This window comes from Calonectris borealis, chromosome Z, assembly GCF_964195595.1.
Source record: "Calonectris borealis chromosome Z, bCalBor7.hap1.2, whole genome shotgun sequence".
Lineage (NCBI taxonomy): Eukaryota > Metazoa > Chordata > Aves > Procellariiformes > Procellariidae > Calonectris > Calonectris borealis.
The window spans coordinates 37,544,678-37,572,636 of record NC_134352.1 but is presented as its reverse complement, the minus strand read 5'-3'; the positions used below and the strand labels follow the sequence as shown (position 1 = coordinate 37,572,636).

At 36.5% G+C, this 27,959-nt stretch overlaps 1 protein-coding gene across 3 annotated transcripts in view; it reads right to left on the bottom strand.

Moving 5' to 3' along the window:
• Positions 1-27,959, bottom strand: part of AUH (AU RNA binding methylglutaconyl-CoA hydratase) — a 111,095-nt gene that overhangs the window by 65,933 nt on the left and 17,203 nt on the right. For all 3 annotated transcript variants that reach the window (XM_075137402.1, XM_075137403.1, XM_075137404.1), the window contains one exon: positions 10,496-10,582. In XM_075137402.1, the coding sequence (XP_074993503.1) occupies positions 10,496-10,582 (87 nt within the window). The remainder of the gene's footprint in view (positions 1-10,495; positions 10,583-27,959) is intronic.

Below are 27,959 nucleotides of genomic sequence, written 5' to 3'. Positions count from 1 at the left end.
CATTTTTCCTTTTGAATAATGGATTTCATAAAACATAACGCAAGAAGGATAAATTGTCTAAAAATATCCTGCGTGCTGTATTACATAGATTACTGGAGGAAAGCATGCTATAAATTGAGGGGTATATAAAAAGTTCCACAATTATCTAACTCAAGCAGATTAAGAAAGCATGGCAAATATCTGCCTACATACACCTGCAGCATGTGAGAAACCTTGTCATGGTTTAACCTGACAAGCAGCCAAATACCACGCAGCCGCTCACTCAGTCCCCCCCAGTGGGACGGGGAGAGAATCGGAAGGGTAAGAGTGAGAAAAACTCGTGGGTTGAGATAAAGACAGTTTAATAGAACAGAAAAGGGAAAAATAATAATAATAATAATAATAATGATGATGATGATAGAATATACAAAAATGACTGATGCACAATGCAATTGCTCACCACCCGCGCTGACCGATAACCAAGTAGCGATCGGTACTTCCTGGATCACGCCTACCCTTCATATACTGAGCATGACATCACATGGTATGGAATACCCCATTAGCCAGCTGGGCTGGCTGTCCTGATTATGTTCCCTCCCACCTTGTGCACCTAGCTCAGTCAGTAGGCACAGGAGCTGTCCTTGGACTAGGAGGGCACTTAGCAACAACTGAAAACATCAGTGTGTTATCAACATTCTCCTCACACTAAATCCAAAACACAGCACTAGGAAGAAATTTAACCCTATCCCAGCCGAAACCAGGACAAACCTGTAAATCACAGAATGGCTGAGGTTGGAAGAGACCTCTGGAGGTCACCTTGTCCAACCCCCCTGCTAAAGCTGTATCACCTGGAGCAAGCTGCTCAAGCTCATGTCCAAATGGCTTTTGAAGATCTCCAAGGAGGGAGACTCCACAACCTCCCTGGGTAACCTGTGCCAGTGCTCGGTCACCCTCACAGTAAGCGTCTCCTGATGTTCAGGAGGAACCTCCCGTGTTCCTGTTTGTGCCCGTTGCCTCTGGTCCTGTCGCTGGGCACCACTGGAGATAGTCTAGCTTCATCTTCTTAACACCCTCCCCTTTAGGTATTTATATATGTTGATGAGATCACCTCCTGAGCCTTCTCTTCTCCAGGCTGAACAGTCCTAGCTTGCTTAGCCTTTCCTCACAGGAGAGATGCTCCAGTCCATTCATCATCTTCATGGCCCTTCACTGGACTCTTCCAGTAGCTCCATCTCTCTCTTGTACTGGGGAGCCCAGAACTGGGGACAGTACTCCAGCAGTGGCCTCCCCAGTGCTGAGGAGAGAGGAAGGATCACCTCCTTCCACCTATTGGCAGCACTCCTCCTAATGCAGACCAGGATACCATCAGCATTCTTTGCCACAAGGGCACAGTGCTGTCTCTTGTTCAACTTGGTGTCCACCAGGACCTGTAAGGTCTCTTCTGCAAAGCTGCTTTCCAGATCGTTCTCCCCAGCATGTACTAATGCATGAGGTTGTTTCTCCCCAAGTGCAGGACCTCGCACCTTCCTTTGTTGAACTTAACGAGGTTCCTGTCAGCCTATTTCTCCAGCTTGCTGAGGTCCCTCTGAATGACGGCACAACCCTCTGGTGCATCAGCTACTCCTGCCGCTTTTATATCAGCAGCAAATTTGCTGAGGGTACACTCTGTCCCATCATTCATTAATTTATAAAAAGAATGGTCACATGTCCCAAAAATGTCTAAACAAAACTAAACACATATTTGTAGATTGCATTATTGATGGGTCAGCCATTAGGAAAGCAAGAAAGAAGAAATAAAAGTCACATCATAGAGTGAAAATGTCAAATAAAGAATTATAAATTTGGGGTTTATTATTACAAAACAATGTACTTATTTACATCCTATTTATCTTCAGTGACTATTTCAACTAACAGTAGTTTAAAACCACATAATACTGCAAGTCTATAGGCCGATTCCTACACTGGCAATGTTGAAAGAAAGCTTCAAGATCTGTTACTTTACAGAGTTTCTTTACCAACCCAGAATCTGCAAGTTTTTTGACTACAAGTTAGGAAAGAGTTTTCAAAAGGCCACAGATGTAAGCAGGAGTTTTGCATTGGCATTAGTGATTATTTAAAACTACATGCTAGCTTGCTATAATAACTGGGAATGGATTTTTAATTTGGTTTTAAAATAATTAAGTTTATAGGTAAATATTCATATCTTGTAACTCAGAATAGACTTCTCTTCCACCTGTTCACTACCCAGATTTTTGATCTCTCTTGGTGATGTTGCTCTTGAGCGTAAAATTAAGATTTTTTCCCCCTTGAGTGGCAAGTAGAGGCAGTCCCAGGGCAATTATGATAACTGAAATATTCTTTATATTAGGAACATTTTAATAATAAAATTACACTTTCACATAAGTTAATTAATGTCACAGGAAATCAGAAAAATAATTGCAACACAATACTGTATCTTGATTTCATCTTTTGGGATCTTTTCCTGAAGAACAATAATAACACTATGATGGCATACGAGCTTTGCACTTAGACAGCAATGTCAGTTGTGTTTCAGGCATTTACCTTGCCTGGTAAAATCTGCTATCAAGTCAGTTACTACAATAGTTTGCATGCCTTTTCAATTGCAAGCAGCACCACCAAAAAAAGCTTTTCTATGGGGAAAAAAGCTAACAGAAACCAAATATTTCAACAAGCACTTTCATCCATTCTATAACACTATGAAAACCAACCAATGTATGTAGCAACATACAAAAGTGGCTAACAGAGACTGTCAAATCTTCCTATATGAACTTGAAGCAAAGAAGATTGGTCAAACTGGTTTTGTGCAAGGCAAGTAATGAAATGCCACAAAGCTTTACCTGTCATAATTGCAAAAAGAATGAAAAAGCAGTTACTCAGAATAACATATATTTACATATATTTTAAAAATATCTCCATCTGCAAAACATGACCACGCTTTTAAGTCTGAACGGTCTACATGTGCATTTGGATACACACAATTCTTTTCCATACATTTGATAGTTACAACTGTGAAAGGCTTTCAGCTACCCTCCAATTCCTGTGCTTCGGATAAGAAGCTTAATAAACTGCTACTGTTGATAGATTTATTTGAACATTATTATCTTTCCTTTAACACCTTCAAAGTTCAGGCAGATGATCGGTAGCAAGAAAGAGCTGCATAATTTTTTAGTACTTGTAAAGAAATTTTGCTTTTTAATGAAAACGGTTACTGCACATTGCTTACTTGTTGATTGTTAAGCAAAAGATATTAGTAAAGTTTATCTTCCCTTCATTATGACAGTAGCTAAACGGTTTTCTTAAGGCATTGCCCTCAATCCCATTAATTTCCTGGCTTCCTCCAGTGATCACTCACCCTCATCAATGACCTAGAAAAAATATTTTTGAATTGACAAAAAATACTTAATATAGGAATATTATGTTCTTAATTTTAAAATTTTCTATTTGGTACTTTATTATTGGTAGGTAATAGGGACAGTTTTATATTCTTGATAATAGGAGCAAAAGCTGGGAAACTAATGGAATGAAAGAGGTGTTTTAATCAATCTCTTCAGCTACAGTCTTCTGTAGCCAACACTCCCATGATTTTCTTTTTGTACTATATAAAATAGTTTGGATATTTCATTCATCTTCAGTGATACACTTCAGTTTGAAAAACAGATTCCTCAGTTTCTTCACATTTACTGATGCTTCTTCTTGTAGTCTTATTCTGCCCTCAGTAAAACAATAATGAAGTAAACCCTAGATGACACAATCTACTTTCTGTGCAAATGAAGAAAAGCTTTGGATATAAGAAAAAAGAAAATTATTTCTTATATTTCTTATCCTTATTAAGTACATTTAAGAACTTATTACTCACACAAATAGCATAGCACATATTCAAGCACTGAATTTACAAAACAAAAGGATAATGCCAAGGATAAATGATTTCAATTACATTTTTACATGCTACTTCTATGTAAGTTTTTTTCTTTCTTAGAGAGCACACAAAATAAAATTCAAACAGCACAACTATAATCCCTAATAGCTAAGAGAATCCAATGGGACAAGTTTTTCATTTTTTTATTGTCTACTTGTTTGATTTACAGTATGAAGATAACCCATACTGTAGTACCAGTAGCATTCTTGTTTGCCACAATAGAAAGAAAATGCCACAGACCGTGACCATTTCTAGAATTTTTCTCCTGTATCTATTTTCAGCAGTATTCCATATACCTACATTTCCCAGTCTAGTCCTAAAATATCTTTATCTCTAGATTAGCTTGATATATTAAGTCATTCATTGAACACTACAGAGGGAATACTCCCTAATGTTTCACAGTAAGCATAATTTCTTATTTTTTTATAAACTAGCTCAGTAACATCATCAAAGCAGCGCATACCTAGGCAAAAGCTGTGTTCAATACAAGACTTGAACATGCTATTCTGAAGTCAAAGGCTACTGCTGGGCCCAAGCAATAAGCTTAGGATTTCTTCGATAGAAAAGCAGCATAATACTTTAGGTACCATGCCAGGAGGCGCTGCCCTTTGAATACCAATTGGTTCTAGGAACTGAGCCAGGGACTGAGACAGGCAAAAGAGCTAACAAACTATTTCTTCTCATTCAGGGATTGAAACATGCAATTTCAAACCTGAACAGGGTGAGCAAAGGGTACCGAGTTTCCCAACGCATCAAACATACATAATGTTGCTCCCTAGGGAAGGAACAGAAGCCGTGGACAGCAAGTCATACCGGAGTACTGGAGGCCTGTTTTAACAGTCAATGTGCAAACTGGCTATGTTGACCTCAATAAACCATTTGAGCAAGTAGCACGTTTCTTTTGGTACAGTTACTTTTTGTGGGAGGAAAATTAAAGAGCCATGTCCAGAGCACAGTCTCTTTTCCTCACAGAACAGCATTCGGAATTACTACCAGAAGGAAAACTAAACTACAGCTGAGTCTATGTTAATTTTTGTCAAGGCTGTACAGCAGTGCCAGGGATCAAAGTAATGAATCAGTAATGCAAAGCCACCTCCTTCCCTAATCTTCAGATCTATAGGAAAGGACAATCAGCTCATTCTAATATTCAGGTCCTCTGTTTCTGCATCTTTTTTTGTAACAGTTTTTAGAAAGTTATTATTATGGGGAAAAAAGTGTCTTGGCAATTGTGGAAGCAATGCTGTCATATAAATAGCTAATAAACATCTTGGTAGACAAGTTTAATGTTGCCTCTATAATGACACAGAGTTTAGCATTGTGTTTTTTAATTAAAAACAATCCAATGCAATTTGACAAAGCCCATAATTTCAGCCCTGCAAGGACAGTACTGTCTATTTAGGAAACAGACAATACTTAGTCAAAGGGTATCTTAAATTAATTCAATGTTAAAAGAAGCAGTAAATCTACTACTGGAAAACAACCAAGAGCTCAGCAACGCGTTCAGAATGCTAGCAGTCTTGGATTGTATTAGCTATATTCTACACTTAACTGAACAGGCAAAAACATAACACAGCAAAAGAAATACTGTGCCAAAATCTCCCTTTCACAGTGTCAGCAACATAGAGAGACCATGATGCCTAAGGATGGCTGCTAAGCACAGTACTGCTAGCTGTAAATTTGTCCTTTTTCAAATTTGATAGCTACCTGTGATATTTCATTCAGCTTCCCAATGAATGCTTTTTCAAGTTATACCCTGTATCTGCTCTTCCCTAAGAGAGAAACCCACAGTTCTTCTCACTGGATTTCCAAACTAGAGCATTCCATCTTTGCTGCCCACTGACGGATTTGGTCAATGTTACATGAGCAGTCACTTCTCGGAGTAATAATCGGGTCTGGAGTGTTCATTACTAAACCAGGATTTTTAATGTTAACCAAAGCTCCACAGAAGCCCTAGAAACTCAAATAGCAAAATAAGGCACTGCACTGACCTCAATGATCATTCTTGCCTATTTTTGAAACTTTACAATGGGAAGGTGGGATGGCAGTTAACAGACCAGAAATCAAGTGAAACTTACATAGTCCTGATCCCACTCTTGGGACCTCTAAGATCAAGTTTTGACAGCTTGCATCCAGAAGCAAACTGTAGCATATAATGTGGCACAACCTAAGAATTTCCAAAGATGCATGATCTTCAATAGTAAAAAAAGGAACTTCTTGAAGAAGAGACTGTTCACCTAAAGGATGAACAAGAGCACGCTTTTAGTAAATTGAAAGTTTGGTGATGACTGAGAGAAGCCAGAATGACAGAAATTTGCTAAGGAGGAAGAAAACATAAATCTGTAAATATAAAGTTGTATCTGCTTTGAATAAAATAAAAAGCAGACAATAAAAAAACAAATGCAAGTAACTGACTGCAAGGTGCTTTCAGAATGCTAGCAGTCTTGGATTGTATTTCAGGATGATTTCATTTGAATTGGATTATGTCAAAACTCACCACATCTGTGAAAATTAGTCTAACCAAGGTTACCAAATACTTATTAAAGTTATATCACAACTTATGCATCAAAACTAATCAGACGCCTTAAGCAAAGCACTATAAGGTTTCTTAGAACAGAACATGTCCAACAGAAAACAAGTAAAATTAGTATTTTATTAAAAATTTCTTCCTTAGCTTAGTTCAGATCTAGGTTCCATCAGGCCATGAGTAAGGTGTTTTGCCTCCAAATGTGACATGAAAATCAAGCCTGACCACACTTTAACTTTGATTTTAATAAGTAACCAAGAAAGTCAGTCTCTAATTTTTTTTCCCCATTTGTGGGATTTAGGTAGTTACGCCTATGTTCTTCGGAAGAGCTTTGCTAACCAATGGTGCTTCTCACTTATTAGAGGTTGGGGCCAAATGTCACTCTGGGTAACTACAAGTATTTGCCGAGTTCAAATTCTTTCTGCAGCTTCACTCTTTCTTTCTGTTAAACAAGGTGTTTTTCTGGAGGAGAGTGGTTACTGCATTCAGATCCATACATAGCCTCAGTTTGTTTTGCAACTGGAATCCCAACAGATATATATACAGAGATATATATATAGATGTATATATACCATATATACAATGGTAATATCACAGCCCAGACCCCACAGCCAATATAAAGAACATGGACTTAATGGGAGTCATACCATAAAATATATGCTGAAGATCTGATCCACAATGATGGCTTTTTTTTTTTCCCCAAGGCATCAAAAACAAGGTTTCTGGGAGGCAGTCACATTTGATTTCATTTAGTGAGGCCTGTTTTGTTGTGCATGGTTGCAAGAGATCTATTAATGCTTTTCTCTCCTAGTTTTTTGAGGGTAAAGCCAGCCTTACATCAGTAACAAAGAGCCTCAAGGCACAATATAGTAATGGATATGTAGTCTTACTATTAAAAAAACCCAAACAACAAACAAACCCCCACAATTCTAGTATAATTTTAGAAAAGGCAACCACTGCTAAAAATAGAGGCTCTTTTGATTTTTCCCCCCTCTCAACTTAAAGCTCTAAGAACTGCAACTAACGGCTCAGTACAATTTTTTTCAGCTCTTTAAGTGCTTATTTTTAAACCATATTTACTGCAGTCTTAATACTTCACCCAAATTTAGCAAGAAGTTATAAATTAATCCCATAAAAACAAGTGCAGTATGCTTTTAATTTCCAGAAAATTCTCTTCTGTAGCTGTATTCCAAAATGATACTACAGCTTTTTAGCATAAGGATTTTAAACGTAATGAAATTAACAGGAACTAAAGAAAGCCAAAGCATGTCAATTCTGAAAAGCTAAGTTTATCCATTTTTTCCAGATGTAATTAACCTTTCATGTATTTTGTCTACAAAGATAACTTAATGGTCTTCTTCCTGAAATACTATTAAAAAGAAGCATCTCCTTACAGGGTCACACATCTGAACACAATCGCAATTATCAAAACATGACCTATTTCTGAAGAGCAAAAAGTAGAACACATTTTAAATAAGATTACAGCATTCAACTTGGACAGAAAAAGAACAAAGTGGGAAATTGGAAATATTGTTCCCTGGCTATATAGCATTCTGCAGTGGCAAATAATAATTTGAAAATTGTTTCCTCTCTTTAACCATCTCACAATATTCTGGTTGTTGCTGGGCAGGAAAAATATCATTATTATTTTCAATATACAGATTCACTGCAGTAATGAAATGCAAACACAACGTCCCATTAGTTCTACAAAAATTATGTTCTGTAATGCTAGATCACTTCTTCAGAAGAAAAAAAGAAGAACTGAGAACTTCTGACTTGCTACAAAATTAATATTCACTTCATCACACAACATGACACCTTGTGCACCCATCTAATCTAATCTCATTTATAAAATCCACTTTTTTATATTCTCTATCAGTTCTTGATGTAGGGAACCACATTTTAAATTGCTCTGCAAAGACCCTTCAGAAAAATGTTAGATCCATCCTATAAATACATCTACCATTGGCATAATGTGTTCACAAACAACAATGCCTCAAATATGTATATAGTGTATTCCCTCAGTATAGGGAATACTGAAAAATAAAAGCTACTTATAAATATGCATGTCCAAACATGTATGATATGAAAATTGACCAATAACATTAGAAGTGATACCTCAATATTCTTCTCTAATCTTGTAAAAAAGCCTTTAAAAAATGAACTGGGAGATGGCCAAATATCATGCAACCATTGAAGAACCTTCTAGTGACTGTTTTGTTTAGTGTTTTAAAGCAGAAATGGCAAAATGGGGGGAGGGAGGGAGTAAGGAGTGAGGGAAGGAGGGAGGGAGAAGGGGGAGAAAGAGGGGGAGAAGGGGGAGGGGAGAGAGACACTCACCCAACCTAAGCAAAAGTTTTGTTAAAATATCGGGTGAGGGCTATGTTCAAATTCTTTCTCTTTTCCAACCTGCAGCATGTCTAATTGCTGTTACTACATCCCCTCAACAAACCTTCCTATTTAGGTACTTCAGTGACCTAGATTCTCAAATATTAATTCCACTTACTCACAATTTCACGCTTCTTTCTTGAGAAAGAGAGTAGAGATCAATGAATGAAAGCACTCATACTGATTTCCTAAACTTCACTGTTAGCATAATGATCCACTGTAAAGCTTTTAGATAACACTGAAAATTTGCTTACATATTCAGTAGTTAAACACTCTCACAGGAACCTTAACGAAGTTGAAGACAATCAAACATTTGTCTTAAAGTCTTTTAAACTCTGAAGCAAAACAAAGCATCAAATCACTCTGTATATTTCCCAGTCATTCAGTGCAGAATACCAAATCCAAATATTTCTTTAGACTTTAGGAATTTTCTCACTTAAAAGATTAAAAATAATCAAATTTTTTAAAACTATTTCCTGATCATAGGAAAATCTTAAAACCAATTGCCCCTATTTAAACATTAGTAGCAGTATTTCCAGTAACTTCAATCCAAGAAAGGGTGGAAAATTATTACTTAGAGCTAAGGAAATCTCCCAAAAATCTTACAAAGCAACTAAATGGAACAACTTGTTGCCTCTTGCTCTGCATTCCAATAAAAGGACAAACGCCAGCATGAAATACAGTATCAGGTGCAGGAAATGAATGATCTATTCACTTCTAGATATTTTACTGATTTTATTTATTTAAAGAGCCTTGAGGATCTGCTTCAAAGACAAAACATTAATTCAAGGACACAAGTATCTCCATGAAGTAGCTAATCAAAGACTCATTCTTCAGTAGTCTATCATTTACCTGCAAAAACATACTGGTTTACATTCATAACATTCTGCAAAACCAAAATCTGACCCAATGGTATTACAGAAATGCATCTAAAAACACCCTCTGAGAAACAATTTATTCTTCAGAATTTTGTGCCAAAATTTCAAGTGACAAAGTATGTTGCATATGTAAATCAAATCTATAAAATTAATTGCTTCAAACTTGGTATACTTGAGTTCTCTTTTTGGCAAAACATATCAGCAATGCCCTGTTGAAAAACAATCAAAACTGATCAGCAGAGATGTAGAAACATAATGATTTGATGGTGAATTCATAATGTAAAATTTACAGAGAAATTACTATTCTTAAAAACTCGTACAAGTCAATTAAAATCCTGAACTATTAACAGATTTTACTACACCAGAAAAAGTGCATATTAAACAAAGGGCCTTAGTAGCTAACTTTCTATCAACAGCTATTGTTTAACATGTTTCTAAAATCTATTAAAGATTGTATTAATTATACCAACGACAAGAATGCAATAGTAAAAATTAAATTCTAAAATACTTGCATATCACAGAACAATCCATCCTTTATGAAAACAGCAGGGCAAATCACCTCTGTTTCAGTTGACATCTAGCTTTTTCTAGCATTCTAAAAAAAAGTCCAACTTGATTAGGAACATTTTAAAAGTAGTAAGGCACCATAATTCGTATTTACCAATACAAATAGTTGTGGATATCCTACTACCTGTCAAGAATTAATCATGAACATTTATGTCATTCCTCTGATCTAACTCTTCTCAGGTTACAGTTAAAATATCATTGTTCAAGGGAGAGGTTACGTACCCATATCATTAATAGTTGCTCTTGCTTTTGAGACAAAAGAACTAACTTCACTTGAGTGCATTTTTGCTCTTTCTTTAAGGTCAGCACCTGTAAGCGACATTTCACATATACGTTAGCAAGCTGTATACAGTAAAGTAAATACATTTTCAGAAGTAAAATACTCCTGTATTCCAAAAAAATTTAAGTCTACTTCAAGACAAGGACAGTTCAAATTGGTCACATTCATTTGCCACAGATTTCAAGGAAAACATGGACTGTTTATCAAGGAAAAACAAAAAAAAACCAAAACAAAACAACAAAAAAAATCAAATTACCCACCACCACATTTTCACTAAGTATATTCTTCCCAGTGACACTTCTTCTTCTCATATTAAAATAGTTTATGAACAATGCTAATATTTCATCTGACATATACTCTTTATTTTCCCAACTGTGTCACAAAGTCTGACGAATATGTGTTTTTCATATTGTGCTCTTGTTATTCTTTTATTGGTAGATCATAAAATTCCTAGGGTGCATGTTTTTACATTAACAGGCTATATTTATCTAAATAAAAAATTCTACCCCAGACCTAGTACATTTTTCAACTCACTTTACTGAAATGTATTTTTGAATAAGTTATATACCATATTTTTCATTCTTCCAAAAAATGCTAAAACTTGGAATTTTTTATCTATTTCTTCATGAATATATGAAAATAATTCTGTTTAAAAAGCACACTGTAACTAGAGATGGTTACAAAAGTGTTTTTAAAAATTCACTGATATGCAAAACCGACATTTTCTCTCATGAATGTGTAAAGAAAAAGAGAAACAGACAGTAATAATAATAATAATCATCATAATAATAGACAGTAATAATAATAGCTAAATACAGAGTAAGACGGAAAGTCCATTCTTCTTATAGAGGAAGAATACATGAAAAAGACAAAATCTGCATATACACATTTACTCTCCAAAGAAGTACAACATTCCCACTGGAACTTAGTGCATATTTTTTCCATTTGGTAAAAATGAACCTGTAAAGTTAGTCTCTTGGTATATGTCTAAAAAGGCTAAACAAGGGATATAACCAATGCAAAAAACAGTTTTATGTTTCTCTGCCCTGAGAATCAAAATACTACCCGTTCAGGAAAATGCCCCGGACTCAAATTAAGTTAAGATTGTAACTCTGAATTTTAAATTAAGCAGTCATCGGCTCCCCCTTTTACCTTTCTGGACTTAACTCATGCTAGAGAGTCTTGATCAAACATAGTTTTGGATATACTTTTATTGACAGCATTAGTTAAAATCCACAACTCTAGTCTAGCTCTGTGAAAATCAGTATCTCAGTCTGACATTTTCTGATAGACATCCAGCTGCTGTTTTAAGCTAACATGCCCAATAAAGCAGCTCTACATCTCCCCTTCTACTTCCATCATAGCAAAGCTCCTCATTTCACTAAGACTTTTGTTCTGCTTCTATACATGTCAATATAAAAACAATGAAGCATCATTCCTGACTGCATTTGCATGTTTCCTTTAAGTTTAATTTACGCTATCAGACACCTTGCCGAAAGCTTTCAAACAACCTTCTAGGGTACGCCCCCACTGAAGACAGTATGACAGGCCAGTTGAGCAGGCAGTATAAAACAGGAATTACTGTGGTCAAGTCTGCACTGCAGCAAAATTGCAATTGCTACCTTAGTAATTCACAATCAACGTATACAGAAATCTTGCCAGGAACCTGAAAAGCAAACAAAATTTGCATCCATAAATCTGGATAGAACTCTAAATCATATAAAACCACAAGCAACTTTCACAAACGCATTTATGTACAGGGTTCTGTAGCTAAAAGGAGCTTCATGAAACTTGATGACAAAACCTGTTTTAAAAGTTATATCAGCAAGTGTGCAAATGAAAAAATATCACTTCTCTGATATCAGTTAATGCCTGGGTCTAGCTTCTACAAGTCTGTCCAAATCATTGCCTATATAAGAACAACAAGAAAATGTGTGCTTTATGAACAAGAAAACTGTACGGCTGTGCAATGTGACTCAAAACTTCCACACACTGAAATCCTGCTCACTGGGCATACCCTTGAAAAGTACATAAAGAAAACTTCAAAAGAGAGGCACTGAACCTAAAAAATACCTCTAGTATTACTGTTAAGAAAACCTACTGTCAAGATAAGACTAAGGCAATTTTCAGATTTTGATTTATTCAGACTCATTAAAAAAATGGACTCAACACAAAAAAACCCAACCCTTCTTAAAAAAAAAAAAAAACATACACAAACTGCAGACTTCTTCCTTCATTTAGAATATGCATTTCCTTGAAGGTATTTACAGAAATATATTACATTTTCAACAAAAACTTTTGTAGAATGGATTAAAAGGTAGCTGCTAATTTAAAGTTAATGATTTTGAGTACTGTAAAAAAATTTCTAGTACAATAGCTGATCTTAGTGCCTTAACCAACTTCTGTAATCTTACGTTTCCCTTTTTAAATATTTCTCCCTTATAACTGTCAAGGAAATGGAAAAAGTTCTTTTCCTAACCCTTTCCTATTTTAGCCCTCCAAAGCATAATAACAGTAACTGAAGCTTTTTCAGAGAGAAGACTTTTAGGCAGAAACCATTTGCTGCACTCCAACAGAACACGCGCCTTGGCATCCTCTGGTTCACAGGAGATGGAGCTGCCACCGACTTAATACTTTTGTTCCTGTTATAAGATTCAACCACTGATCAAAGAATTCTTGAAGAATTCCTTGACCCACATAGCAGAGAACTATTCACGTGTTTCTTCGCAATCTGTTCTCAAGTCAGAACAGGAAAGGTTAAGTTTCTGAAGACAGCCATGAAGGAGAGTGCAGGTTCAACCAGAGACTTCCACTCTCTCAGCTACTGAAATCAAAGATCCCTCCTCTCACCCCAAGTTTACTACTTTAAAGTATCTGAAAATAGTATTTGCTCAACTGCTGAGAGCAACAAAGTAGCTAAGCTTTTCAAAACCACAAAAACTCTCACAGACGGAACCTCTGGAACTTTCCCATGGGCCGCAGCCGAAATCTGCGGACACGTTTGGCCTATTTGCTTCCCCACATCCACTCCCAACAGACGCCAGGGGCTGTACTGTGGGTCCGTGACTCCACACCACACTGAACGCAGCGCTCTCTAAGCCCTCCTGCCCAAAGATGTAAGAGGGGGAGAACCTGAGCTACCAGCGAGTTGAGGCAAACTAACTGTTGCAGACTTGATTGTACACTGGAATTACGTCCCCACATCCATCCGCTTTGTACTGAAGCACGAATCACTGTTTTCTCTGTATTACGCATTCTGGCATCTTGATGCTCGGTCCCACTAATTGATTCTCATCCACTCAGAAACATAGCAAAAGCTAGTCAAAACTAACTGCAATCCTAGGGGTCATGCTCTCCAATTTTCACCTCCCTGTTCTCAGCACTTTACAAACTCCCTTTTAAAGACTATGCAGTGCCATTTTCAGATTACTAGCTGTTAGTACAGGACAAAAGAGAACTGCAACAGTGAAAGAGTACATTCACGGTGCAATCAGCCACTTCCTCCTACAGCTACGTTAGGATTAAGACAGGTACTCTCCACTTGTGAGGAAACTCTTCTTGAATCAACTTAATTCACAGAAGCATCACTTTACGAAGCAAACTGGTAGGAGAGAACTTTCCTGCAGACTTCCAGTGAACAGTCCTGTTTGCAAAATACCAGTACAAACAGCAGCCTTTTGGAGGTCTGCTGAGCAGCAAGTACATGAACTGGTATGCGCAGATCAACCCTTGAAACGACTGTGAGGAAGATGCATGCTGTTTTAAATACTACCTACACTTCTGCTGAGGTTTGTCAATCCAAAAGAAAATCTCTGTTTGATTGTGATCCATCACTTTCTTATTTCCCCCCTCCAATACTGGAAGAACATAGAAAGGTTAGTTAGATTTTATCCTACTTCCCGTAAGTATGAAAACCCTGATGTAATCAATTAACTCTCTTTGCATGTTTTTAAACATTTGGCTACTCAATGGCTGGCTGTTGTACACTGTCAGTCTAGAGAGTTTTTGCAGCATGTGCCTGACTTGCATTTCACAATGATGCCAGTGAAAATGTTTATTTGAGAAAGCCAAGGGCAGTCCAGCAAGACGGGCATATTGCTGTTATTCACCAGAATTTTTCCACCTATGCTTCTATATGACACGGATGGCTATTTAACTTAGAGAACACACCAAAAGAAACCAAGTTTTATAGAGATTACTCTGACCCCATGCCTCTTGCCTTATTTGGGTATTTTCACACACTTTCTAAACAGAATTTATATATTGTTGAAAAGCTAAGTGTTGTGTTTGAAAAATCTGTTCCAACATCTTTGTATCTGCCTCACTTTCCAAATACCATAAAAGCCTAGAAATTTTCTTGTACAGTACTGTTCTATACTATGCTTTAACACACACTTGCAAAACACACCACAAAAGCTGCAAACTAAAAAGGCATAAAATTTAATGGTTTATACATCATACTTAAAATTTTAACTTTACTCAATAAATATCTTCATTAAAAAAACCAGTCTTTTAGAAATCTGGGATACAAAAATTAAACAGTGAAGTTACTCTACCAAGTGTCGAAAGGTGCCCAAAGTGCCTTTTCTCTGAGAAGAGGAAAGGAAGTGACAACATGCACAGGCATTTGAGGTAGAATGAAGTATTAAATTCTTACCGTAGCAATGTTATTTTGAGCTTGCCCTTTGATATTGCTAAACACAGATAGACCAATTCTGTCAGCACACCAAAATTTCAATAAGGAAGTGACATCTGAGAGTGTCAGAAGATACTCTTTTGCATACTCTGTTCAATTCCTCTGTGTCTTGTTGGCAAGAACTAGGAACACTGAAAACTGCAAAGCACAGAGGCACCACCTATAACATGTTTAATAACCTAACGAAACAGGTTAAGGAATTTATGAAGGAAACTTACAATGCTTTCAACTAGGAGTACAAAACATGCACTACCTCACCAATTAAAGATTAAGAACTGCTACGTACCCACAGCTTATACCCACACAAAGTAATTAAGCAGACTGTCAATTAATACCACTCCTCCTTCACACAGAAAAATAGACACTTAAGATACTGAACGAAAATACTGAGGCAAATGACACACATTAGAGATTAACTTATAACTACTACAAAAAACCCACCTATTAGGGTACATGTAAATATCTTTCCTCAAAGGCAGATGTGTGCATCTCCCAGAGAAGCCATTCAAGAAATCCAAGTTTAGCTGAAATCATTAGCAGAACCCCAATCAACTTTTATGAGGTTAGGAATACCCTAAAAGGGAGCTGTACATACATATTTGAGGACAACACTATAGCCAACTTAAGTTCAAACTCAGAAAGATTTACCAACAATTTTTTCTCCAAATTTCCAATAATTTCAGAAATAAGGCTTTTTATTCAGGACAACTTAATTCCCAATTTTGAACAGAAACTGCAATACCCTATGAAACAAATATATTTATTTAGAGATAGTGTCAAGTCTAAGGCAAGCAAAACTTTGTTTAAATAGAACTAGTGATTGTTAAATATATACACCACAGTAATAAATAAGTTATGAGTATTATTCTGCTGACAGATACATACTTCAAGTTAATATCCTTAAAAATCCTTTAAAAAACCACAAAAGCATAATTTAAATTTGATTATACTAATGTCACCATATGGACTAATGATTTTTATTTTGCTTCCAACTACCATTTTCCTGTGTGCAAAGCTATACGCTTGACAAATCACAGTCCAAAACAAAGTCAACCACTACTGAAATCTCTTTCCTGCGTGAAAGAAAAAACTTTTTATGCTTTGCAGACAAAGTACACATGCATTCCAGTAGGAATTCCATTGCACCTCCCAGCCCAGCCAGGCTCAAGATATTTGGATCATCAATCAATACCTATGAGCTACTACTACTCATTGTATTACTGAATAAAAATGAGTCTAGTCTGATCAATATAGAACAGACAGAATGCTTCACAAATATTAATTAACTATTCTGGACCATCTTTCACAAAGTAACAAAAAAGATTATCACCTATTTGCTAGAATAACAGAAAAGTCTAGACTGGAAGAAATCTCTGGAGATCATCTGGTCCAACCTTCTGTCAAATGCACAGCCCTAGATTAGGTTATCCAGTGTCCTTTCAAGTCTTTGATACTGCTGGCAAGGGAGATTCCACCACTTCTCTGGGAAAACCATTCCTATGTTTAATTCTTAATTAATCTTCTCACCTTGAAGAATTTCTTTATTTCATCTGGATGGAATTCTCCTAAGGCAACTTGTGCCCACCGCCTCTTCTTCTGTCACCATATACACCTTTGCAAACAGAGTACTTTTCTCTGTATCTGCTGGGCACAGAAGACCAGTTCTCTCTCCCGTGTCAGCAATCTCCAACCCTTTAATCACCTTCTGCTTGCCTACCAAGCACTGAGTAGAATAATCACATGCCTTCATCTGCTGATGGTTCTCTTCCTGATGCTGTCCAGGACACTGTTTGCCTTCTTTACTGCCACGGTACGCTGCTAGCTCACGTTAAGCTTGCTGTCCCCCAGAACCCTCGGGTTCTCTGCAGCAGAGCTACACCCCAGCCAGTCGGTCCCCAGCCTGTTCTACCACTTAAGATTATTCCACTCCAGGTGCAGGACTTCATATTTATCTTCATTAAACCTCATGTAGTTCTTGTTGGCCCAATTTTCCAGCCTGTCAAGGTCTCTCTGAATGGTGGTTCCTCCTTCCCACATACCTACCTCTCCTTCCATTTTGAAGTCATCTGCAAACTCAGTGAGGTTTCAATCCTACCACTAGAACATTTACAAAGATGTTGAATAGTACTACCAGACCCAAACCTCAAGGAAACTCCAGTTGTGATCAGCTGACAGTCTGACTTTAAGCCATTGACATTACATCATTCTTTGATCTTGGCAGGTGAGCCACTTCTAATGGTCTGTATGTCCAGACTGTATCTTACCAAGCTGTCTAGTAGGGAACATGCCAAACGCCTTGTTAAAGTCAAGGTAGATAGCATCCATAACCCTTCTCTCACCCACTGAGGAAGTGGTTTCATCATAGAAGGCAATCAGGCTGGTCAAGCACAATTTATCCTCAGTAAATCTGAGTTGGGTTTTCCCAGCCACTTTCTTATCTTTTATGTGCCTGGAAACAACTTCCAGAAACACTTGTTCAATAATTTCCCCAGAGACTGAAATGAGACTGATTGGTCTGTAGTTTCCCAAATTTTCCTTTTTGCAGACGGGTATAATTGCCCATGCAATATTTGCCCTTTTCCAGTCGCTTAGGTCTTCAACGACCATTCAAATATGATAGACTCTGGCTCTGCAGTGCACCAATTCAGATGCATCCCATCAAATCCTGTTCACATGTATGCGTCCAACTTGTACAGATAGACCTTAACTCAGTCCTCCACTACTGTCAGTGGTTTGCTCTTTACTTTGTTGTCGCTTGTTGGCACCGAGACTTGGGAGCTGAACTTTCCCGTGCAAGGGCAAAGAGAAAATGCAGTAATTCTTTTCCGTGTCATTCATAACTAAACTGTCAGTCCCATGCAGCAGTGGATTTACATTTTCCTTGAACTTCTGCTTGGTACTAACATACCTACAGGAGTCTTTCTTGTTATTCTTGACATCTTTTGCTAGTTCGGGCTCCAGCTGAGCTTCTTCCATCCTAAACGTATCTCTGCATACCCGAGCAATATCTCTGTATTACTCTTTAAAAGTCCATCCCATTTTCCAAGGGTAAGGTGAATAAACAACTCCTCCAAAAATATATAATGGATATTTAAGAGATTAAAAGAAAGCTTTTTTTTTTTATGAATAAAAAGGAATATTCAAATCTAAATTTTTAAAAGCTACAGAACACACAACATACAACGTACTGAATATGCTCCAGTGTATTCCTAAATATTTTCAAGATTTTATATTCAAATTGACTCTATCAATTCTTGTAACTCATTTACCAATTCAGAACATTAAGAAATGAAATATCATTTCATCAAGAATCGTGGTTTTTAGTTGTGAGATATGAGATCTGAAAGTTAAGTATAAAGAGAAAGGGAAAAAATATTACTCAAAAACCTATTAAATAAAGAATTGCTAGCAATTTGAAGATCAGCTTCTTTTATGAGTAGTACTGAAAAGAAAGATCTTACTCACAAAGCAGAATAACTTACTCTCTGCCTTTTCTGTTCTCTGAGATTTCATGTTTTAAACTTCAAACACGTACATGTAACAGGTAAAATTTAAATTAAAAGATCATTTCCTCAAAGATTAATCTCTAAGAGAACAATGTATTGTTGGCAAAACATGGCTTTGCATAACCCCTTTTTTTGTTTGTTTTCTTATTCCTTAAAGATAGCTAAAATCTAAGATTCACATTAACTTAGCCTATGCTGTAGAGTACGTCAAAACTTTTCAATGAGGAAGGAATCCCATGACATTTAGTCTCAGTCTCCACAAAGTTTTATCCAAACTATCCTATCTTCCCATACTTAAAAAGTCTTCCTTGAATTTTTTTTTTTAAATTTTAAATTTAAACAGACATGATCACCACTTTTACGTGGCAAGTGTGACTTGGATCTCTACATTTTAGCGCATTTAATACTGGGATTTTAAAAGAATAAATTGCACTTTAGCGATTTAAACAAATTAGGTAGGAAACAAAAACCACAACAGTAAAGAAGTCAGTAACGTATCACAAAATATTAAGCAAGTGCCGAAAATCTTCTGATATAAAATGGAATGGAGAACTCCAAAAGTTATATGTAAGTAGTCAGAACTGAATTTTTCAAATGGTCAAAATTCTTAGAAAGTCAGCACACTATAAAGATCCAGAATTATCTGAAATGAATGTAAGTAAGGGTACATATGCCCATGATCATTAGGAAGAAATTTTAGTATGTAATGTATAAGGAACCAAAAAAGTAAAACCAGTACATTAGCATGGGACCCAGCCTTCAGAGTGAATTAATATACTTAAAAGCTGGCTCTGAAGACCCGAATTGCTATAAACAAAGAGTCACCGGCTAAAAACACAGACCTTGGCCCTACACCTACCTAATTGGGTTATCTCTCAGTCTTCGGTACTGTTACACAAACATATTAAGGAGGTTATGATACATTTTTCATAATTGCTTGTTAAATAACATTTCATCTAAGAAACTAGTGCACAACATATGATTATCACAAGGTTTTTAAAGCAGCAGACTTCGTAATTCACCTTCCATAACTTCAGAGTAACCACCTACTTTCTCTAGTAATCATTTGGTTTATTGACAGCAATGAATCCTGTTGCACACTGGTATAGATGCAAATTTTTGCACACACCACTTGAACTGAGTACAAAGAAAAATGCATTTACATGTAACTTTGATAAAAAGCAAGGTGTATTCTAAATTTCAAAACAGTATGAGAAGGATGCTGGTTGCAGTCATTTTAGTCAAGGGAAAAATAGTTTGGCATGAAGAATGCTGTGTATGTTTCCTTCGTAAGGAAGTAATTTAAATGAATAAAATTATTTATTTTTTATGCAGGACTTCATATTCCTGAAGTTCTCTAAATGTGGATATATGATTTTTAAGTCAAAACTGATATTGATATTCTTCCATATAAGATATGCTGTTATAATTTATTAGCATGAGGTGGATATCTGCACTTTTTGCATATACCCCCTTTGTGTCACAGAAAAGTTCCTGAGAATCATCAAACTGTGAAGAACAAACAAAATGTCTGCAATTCCTGTCTATTTGAGCATTTGGCAGGATGCCAGTCCTGAGCATTCCCTCTGATAAAATGGCAGCCTTGTAGCTCCACTGCTATAGGTTATCTCATATTTTGCAATAATTTACACCCAGATAAGCATATTTAAAGCACTAGCTGCTAAATCAGTTCCCATAAATGGGATATTTCAGAAAGTATAACTTTTGGGGGTTTTTTACTTTTTTTTTTTCTTTTAAGTTTTTGAATCCCAAGCGTTTCTTAGAGGCCAAGGTGCTAACTCAGACAGGTTTCCTCCTCAAATCCAGGAATCCTGAACGACCCTAACTCTATGCACAAAAGTTCCACAATTCCTTTTCAATGCCTATGCAAATTCAGACCAGATATAGATTAAAGTCAGCTGGGTCTTTTTCCATCCTGTCTGTCCAGCTCTAAATTTAGAAGCACCCAACAGTAGTCCTCCTGTTAACCTCTTCTGCCACAAAAAAAGCAGCTTGTACCTCACATGTCTTTCCTGAATTCATTTTCACTTGCAGAAGGGGAAAAAAAAAGAAAATCATTATAAGCCAATTTTTTCCCAAACACCAACCAGTTTTCTTTATGACACTTCCAGCATCCAACAACTGGCTCAGTCGTTCCCTAGTCCCTAGTCTCCTCTTACGGAGCCAAAACACTGCGTAACTATCTCAACAGAGCTTCCTGCAGTTTCATCCACAGCGCATGAAAAAGACCAGTACTGGTGGAAAGGTACAAGAACAGGACAGTTACCTGTTTCCAAACAGTAAGTTAAGACAGTATTAGCTTTGATTCTGTGCTATGCCTCACTTCTACTGACCTCTGTCAGGCTAACAGATCAGGACTAGCAGAAGAGAGGCATAAAGGCTGCATCATCCTTGACTCTCAGATAGATATAGAACCAGTGGAGAAGATCCAGGAGGAGAAGACATTGGTGGCAGCAGTGAAGGTCACCTAGTAAGTGGCTAAGAACCACAGATACAGACCCCTAGAGCAATCAAATCACGACAAACGTGTTTGTCCCACTCTTCAAATAATCCCTCACACAACAGCCCCAGCTACATAAACACGGCAAGACAATGAGTTTACACCTCACATCACAGTAATAAGTCTCAGCATTTAACAAGAAGCAATGTATGTTGCAATTATTATTCAATATAGAGCTTTTTTTTAAACAAACAAACAAAAAAGTTAAGCTACTTCCTACACCACTCGTATTTCTGTTATTTAAATAATAAGCATTACAGAAGTACTTCTTTAATCTAGTCATTCTGGTAGTTTGAACACCCGACTTCCTCAAATCACTTTTCATTTTCAAATTCAACCTTTACTAAAAGAACTTGCACATCATGCCTATAACATGATGTGCACTTACTTTCTGGTAATGAAACACAACTGAATTCTTATACAGAGTAACATAGTTCAAATTAGACAACCATAAAAGCTGCATTTTTTACCCTACTGTTTAGCTCCAAACTAATGGTGGAATCATTAATTGTGATTTCTATTTATTGTAATTCTGATTTATATTTATTCTACACCTTCCATAAGCAAATCCTCTGAAGAGATCAGCACCAGAGTTCTTGGTTTTTAAACAAAGAACTAAAAGTAATTTACTCAATAGAATAAGAATGCATGGATATTTTAACACCACTACTACTCAAAAAAATAGCATTAATGTAGCACTGCATCTCATTTGTACCAATTGCAATAGCTTTGCACTGAGTGTGCTAATATCTAAACCCTGTAACAACAAATGACACACAGTTTTCTATCTTCTGATTAATAAGCAGGCATTCCTAAAACTTGCTAGTGGTGAGATTCTTCATCTTTCTTCTTTAAACTTAAATGAATAGTGATATTCAGACTGAATATTCTTAGTAAATAATACTAAGCCTTTCCACTCAAAGAAATATGAAAAGATTTTGAGCAACCTGCTGTTTGTTCCACTTTGATTTCTAGTAAATTAAGTAATCAGAAAAAAAAAGACATCTTTCATTGCACTATTACAGATGACTGACTCAAATCTTTTGCATATACCATATATCTGACCACTGCACATGTTTTTTTTAATGTTAAAAGGAATTGATACTGCTGGGTTTATCTATTTTGATTAGTAATAATTACAAAAATAGTTAACTAACAGCACACCCAGTTTCATGAGCTGTAAATAGAAAAGGAGGAAGTGTTCTATGTGGTAAAAAAGAGAAAGTCAGAATCTCTTCTAAAGAAGTCCTGAAGTCAGTATTCAGGTATAAATCCTATTAAAGAAAGGAGGCGTTCTTCCTGAGAAAAACCACGATTTGAACTTTTACACCACCTGAATGTAGATGAAGGCATGGGTGAAAGCCTTTTTCTTCTTCTTCATTACCCTCCATCTCATCCCTTGATTTGAAAGGCATGACCCAGTATGTCTTTAGCTGCATTTTTTTTTTCCCCCTCAATGATCAGTATTAGTCATATTGGCATATTAGCTGGAAACTTCCAGCACATCAAGATTCAGCGACACTGGATGCTGTGCAGCTGTGCAGCAAGTGATACTTTCAGTGGAACAGTTAAAGAAGCAGGTAAATAGTACATGTAGTATATGAAAATAAACACACCTTGTAAAGAATATCTGTAACAATAATCATGACTTGCTGCCTCCCAATTACAAGATGATCATTCTCGGCACACAGCAGACTACAAACAAACTTGAGGAAAGATTTGAAGTAATGGCCTTAGATGAGGTGACTACTAAGTATGACTGGGAACCTTTTCAAGCTACAGCAGGTGAGAAGAACAAGGACTTCTGTGGGAAAACTCAAATAGGAGAAAAAAAGCCTTCAAGGTTAAAGATACGGAGCTCAGCTCTGGCCACTTTAAGTCTATTCAGAAAGCTTAAATCTTAAACTCCAAAAAAAAAAAAGCATTAAAATGGCTGGCATTCCTGCACAAACATCTCTGGCTCATATTAATACTGGGCCAGCACTCAAGGCCAAAGTCTTCCCATTCCACACAGCACTGTGTGAAAGTAAGGACTAGTAAGCATTTGAGCCACGAGCAGGAACATCTCTTAATTATGTGTTGTTCACACAAAAGTCAGGCAGGAAAACAGCAGCTGCAATTCTAGTTCTCATAAGCACAGAATTAAGCAGCTCACAAGCAGTACCTCGCGTTACTCCCAGTGTCCCCAAAGGCTGCAGACTGACTCAGAAAAATAAATGAAAATCCTTGCAAATAGCAAAATTTCCCATCCATTGAATATATTTTCAGCACCAATGTTGCAAACTCCATTCTATTTTCTAAGGACTTGTTATTTTAAAACACTTCAGAGACATCTGATCTCTTCTATTTTTAAAAGACCATCCAATAGACATGTCAGCAAATTACTTCAGAGAAAGAAAGGAAAGGAAAGGAGATCCAACACTGGAATATTACCTGCCATCTGGAGGGGCTTAACAAATTATACAGATTGGTGGTATTTGAGCTCACAGTTCAATCACCTAAAAACCATGTCCATCCACATGCAGTCAGTAAGTTCCAGCTGGTGACAGGAACTCCACAAAGAAATGTTAAAATATCAACAAGAGACTATTTTAGACCTAAATTTCTGATATCCTACAAAACCCTGCTGCTTCACTATTAATATAAACTACTGAGATTAAGTTGGAAAATACTGAGGGACACTGTAGACAACTGCATATCTGCACCTTTTTATCCTTAAATAGTTTTTGGGGGACTGTATTTTGTCTAAAACAGGCAGGATCTGACTAAGAGTCACAGCATTTCTTTTGTTTATCTTTTAAATTTCTTTTGGTATAAGACAATATAAGAGTTGCCTGATCTGTATAAACAGAAGCACACATATATTTCTATTTATTAAAACATACATACGGGAACAGCTCTTAAATAGGAAAAAAGTAAAAATTTTACAAGGACAAAATGACCCACAGAGAAATTTCAGAATTTCTTCATTTTCATATTACCTGTATTTTACAAAGGAAAACATTTTGAAAGGTACAAAATAAATGTCCACTGATTGCATATAAAAAAACCTAAACTACATACAAAACTCATACCATTTTCACTATGGCCAGGTCTCCGCCTTTTGCTACGTCACTCCAAGAGCATATTATAACTGTGAATATATAAGCAACTCTATCTACATTTATGTGGATTCAGTTATTTTGTTCTCCTCTAGCTTTCAAGAGCTGTGCATTCAATCTAGATGCTGCAAAAAAAAATCTTTTACTGCAGTAAACCCTCAACAAAGGTGTCCTTAAAGGAAACCAGTGTAAGTGGCAGGCACAGACAGGAGAAGAGAAAGTAAAAACTTTTAATTATTGGAAGTTTTTCTTTATATTTATGGCAATTAGCACACATGTACATAGTTGCATTGTATGTTATTCTATGCCATTTATAGAAGAAAACAGACACGAAATTAACTGTTGTAAATTGTCTTAAGATGAAAATGCCATAGATTCAGATATGTCTAAATACCTCTGCTACATGATCATTTTATTCTTTTCAAGAGCAAGTGGAAAATAATTCTTTACCATGCAATAACTATTTTTGCCATGTGTTGCGCACATGTATTCTATTTCCAGCACACATTACCACCAAGCACATGAGATCAGATTATTTTTGCCAGCAGGTTTTCTCAGCTAAGGATATAAATGGCAAAGGAGGCTCAGTTCCCTTACCAATAAAGAAATCAGGTGCCATAGGCACTTAGTACACCAGGGTAAAGGGTTACTTAGCTCATACAGTGCACTGTGACAATCTACCTCAGAGAACTGTGAAGAAAACTAGCAGCCTTTCTTCAGAAATCAAGACGTCAAATACCCACAGATGTGACATGAGTATTTCAAACGGAGGTGACTACTCAATTTGACTTAATGCTTATGGAAGAGACCTGGACCTTAGACGCCACAGTGGAAAGTCAGAAGTTCAGAGGTACGTAATACAAGTTAAAAAGAATTAAGTTCCTCATCTAAGCATTTACCAGTGGTGTCCTGGGTAGCAGAGGCCTAGTCAAAAGTTATCCTTATCAATTTAGTATTCCCTTGCCCAATTCAAGTCAGCTGTGCCAGCTGTGTCCCCTCCCAGCTTCTTGCCCACCCTCAGCTGACTCACCAGCAGAAGGGGCCTTGAAGCTGTGCAAGCACTGTTCACAGTGTCAGCTAAAACACTGGTGTCTTACCAACACTGTTTTGGTCACCAATCTAAAACACAGCACCATAAAGGACTGATATAAAGAAAATTAACTCCATCCCAGCCACGCCCAGTACAAGATTTTAAGATAAGACCACCAGTACTCAAAGCATTTGTTAACACGTAGGTCAGCCACAGGTAAAACAATCCAAAAACTTCAAAATACTTACAGAGAGCTACAGAAAGCTGATACATACAAGGACATCAGAGGACCCACCTGAACTGCCGTGTGACTTCAAAGAGCCTAAAGATACCCATGATGACTGCATAGATAGTCCTGTAGCTTTAGATATTAAATCAACAGCTGTCTAGCTCTAATACACCTGCAGGAATCTACACAGCCTATAACTTGCTTAAAGATGACAAATTACACCAGATTAAGGATTTTCCTGAACAGGAGGATCTCAAGCATACCAAGACGACTTTGGTCACTTTCACGGAAACAAAGACTGTTCAGATACAGCATCCGCTCCACTAGTCTACCCTGCGAAATCAAACACTTCAGCAGCACTGAATCTTGCAGTCCTCAGACTTCGATACACACACAGAGACACCAGAACTGGTCTGGTGATGGTTATGCAAGATTCCAGGTAAGTCTTTTTTACCATAGTCAGTTCATCTGCGCATGTCTATATTACACACAAAGGTAATTATAAAAATTTCTTACAGGGTGTCATGTTCAATGATAATCATCTAATTACAAACGTCAATGACACAGTATAGAAAAGGAAGGAAAAAAAAAAAAAGAGGTGTGATGCATTTAAGCGAGTAGCTGGACACGAAGTTCAACACAACTCCTAAGCAATCCTAAGCAGTGCCACAAGGACTATATTCCAAAAGTCAAATCCAATTATAACAAGCATATGAAATGCAGGAAGTCATCTACATAGGTAACCTAAAAAAAGTGGGTTTGTATAAATCTGAAAGAAATACTACAGAACATATTTTTAAAACCAAAATTAAATGCCTTGCAGTAGGTACATAATATGGGTATTGAAAATGCATTTCCAATCCATACAAGCTCAAATAAGCCAGTTACATCACCAAAGACATCTGTGGATCAAACCTTAGAGAAGCATATTAAAAAAGATGACCAATACAGAGAAAAAGTATTTCTGATTATTCCCTAAATATTGAAATAAAAATTTGGATACATTTTATATCCAGAAAGCAGAGTTTCTTTATAAGAGGAACTGGGAAAACAAATTGTCCGACTACCTAAGGATATCCACTGCAGATATGTATTTATCCAATATAAAATGTTTTGCATCCATCTGGTATCTTTTCCATTTTAATTCAGTCTATTCTGGTAAAACCCACTCCAGAAAAGACTTCACTATTTGAAAATGCATTATAGCACTTTAAGTAAGGTCTGCATGCATATTTCACTATTCTAGGTATTCAAGTGAGGTGCCTTTCACTGCTTCATAATCATCTTGACAAGATGTCACTTTCATTTAAATTCTGGGACACACTTGAAGATGCTTCTCCACGGCTCCTGCTTGTGTCAAGTTTGCATACCAAGTCACTACAAATTTCTACTCAGGAAACTCCTGTATCATTTCTGTAACCATCCAAAAGATCTTGAGCATGGTGTCAGTTTCAAACATCTCACAAAACTGGAGAAGTTCTCCAACTGTTCAGGATCCTATTTAATTTGCTTATTCGCAAGCTATATGGTTATATTTATTCTTATTAATTAAATGACATTCAGTCATTTGGTTATAAAAGTCTTAGCTCTAAAGTTATGCTCAAACCCTCTATTTTCCATTAAAAAAAGCAAGCTGCACTTCCAAAATTTTCACTCAACTTAGTGTAAACTAGATGTAGGAAGGGAACTCAAAAAGGTCAAGTGTATCCTTCAGAAGTTTGTCTCCCTAGGTTTTCTGTACAGCTACTCAAAAGAGAGGACACCCTGGAGAACATACATGGACTCCCATACATGGAATCCAAACAAATAAATTTCTCTTTTCATCAGTATACTTATACTTTGTGACTACTTCTCCAGAACATAATAACAAATTATTTTGTACCTAATATTTCAATTTAATAATTTTAGGCATCCAATTTGATCAATTTTTCCCATGCCTTTACGGTAAATTTTTTAAAGGCTTTGGGAAAATCATTCCTGTTTCCTGTTACCCTCCTCTAGTTAAACTAAAGAACTAACTAAATTCCACTCTCTTAGAAATACATCTTTTACCTAGAATTTAATATTTTTAAGTGAAAATTTTTCACTGAAAAAAATTTGTTCCAGAAAATACCACATTCATCATGTGCATTTGTTCTAACAGATTAAAAGCCTAAGACAATTCTTCAATCTATGTAAACAGAATAATTTAAAAATTTGATTTTTTTTATCAGCAATTAAAACTTACCACAACCTCATTATGTTCTCCAATAGTGAAAGGTAAACACTTTAATTCTGCTTTTACACTTTCCAGCACGCATAAGCCAGCTGAATGACATCAAGT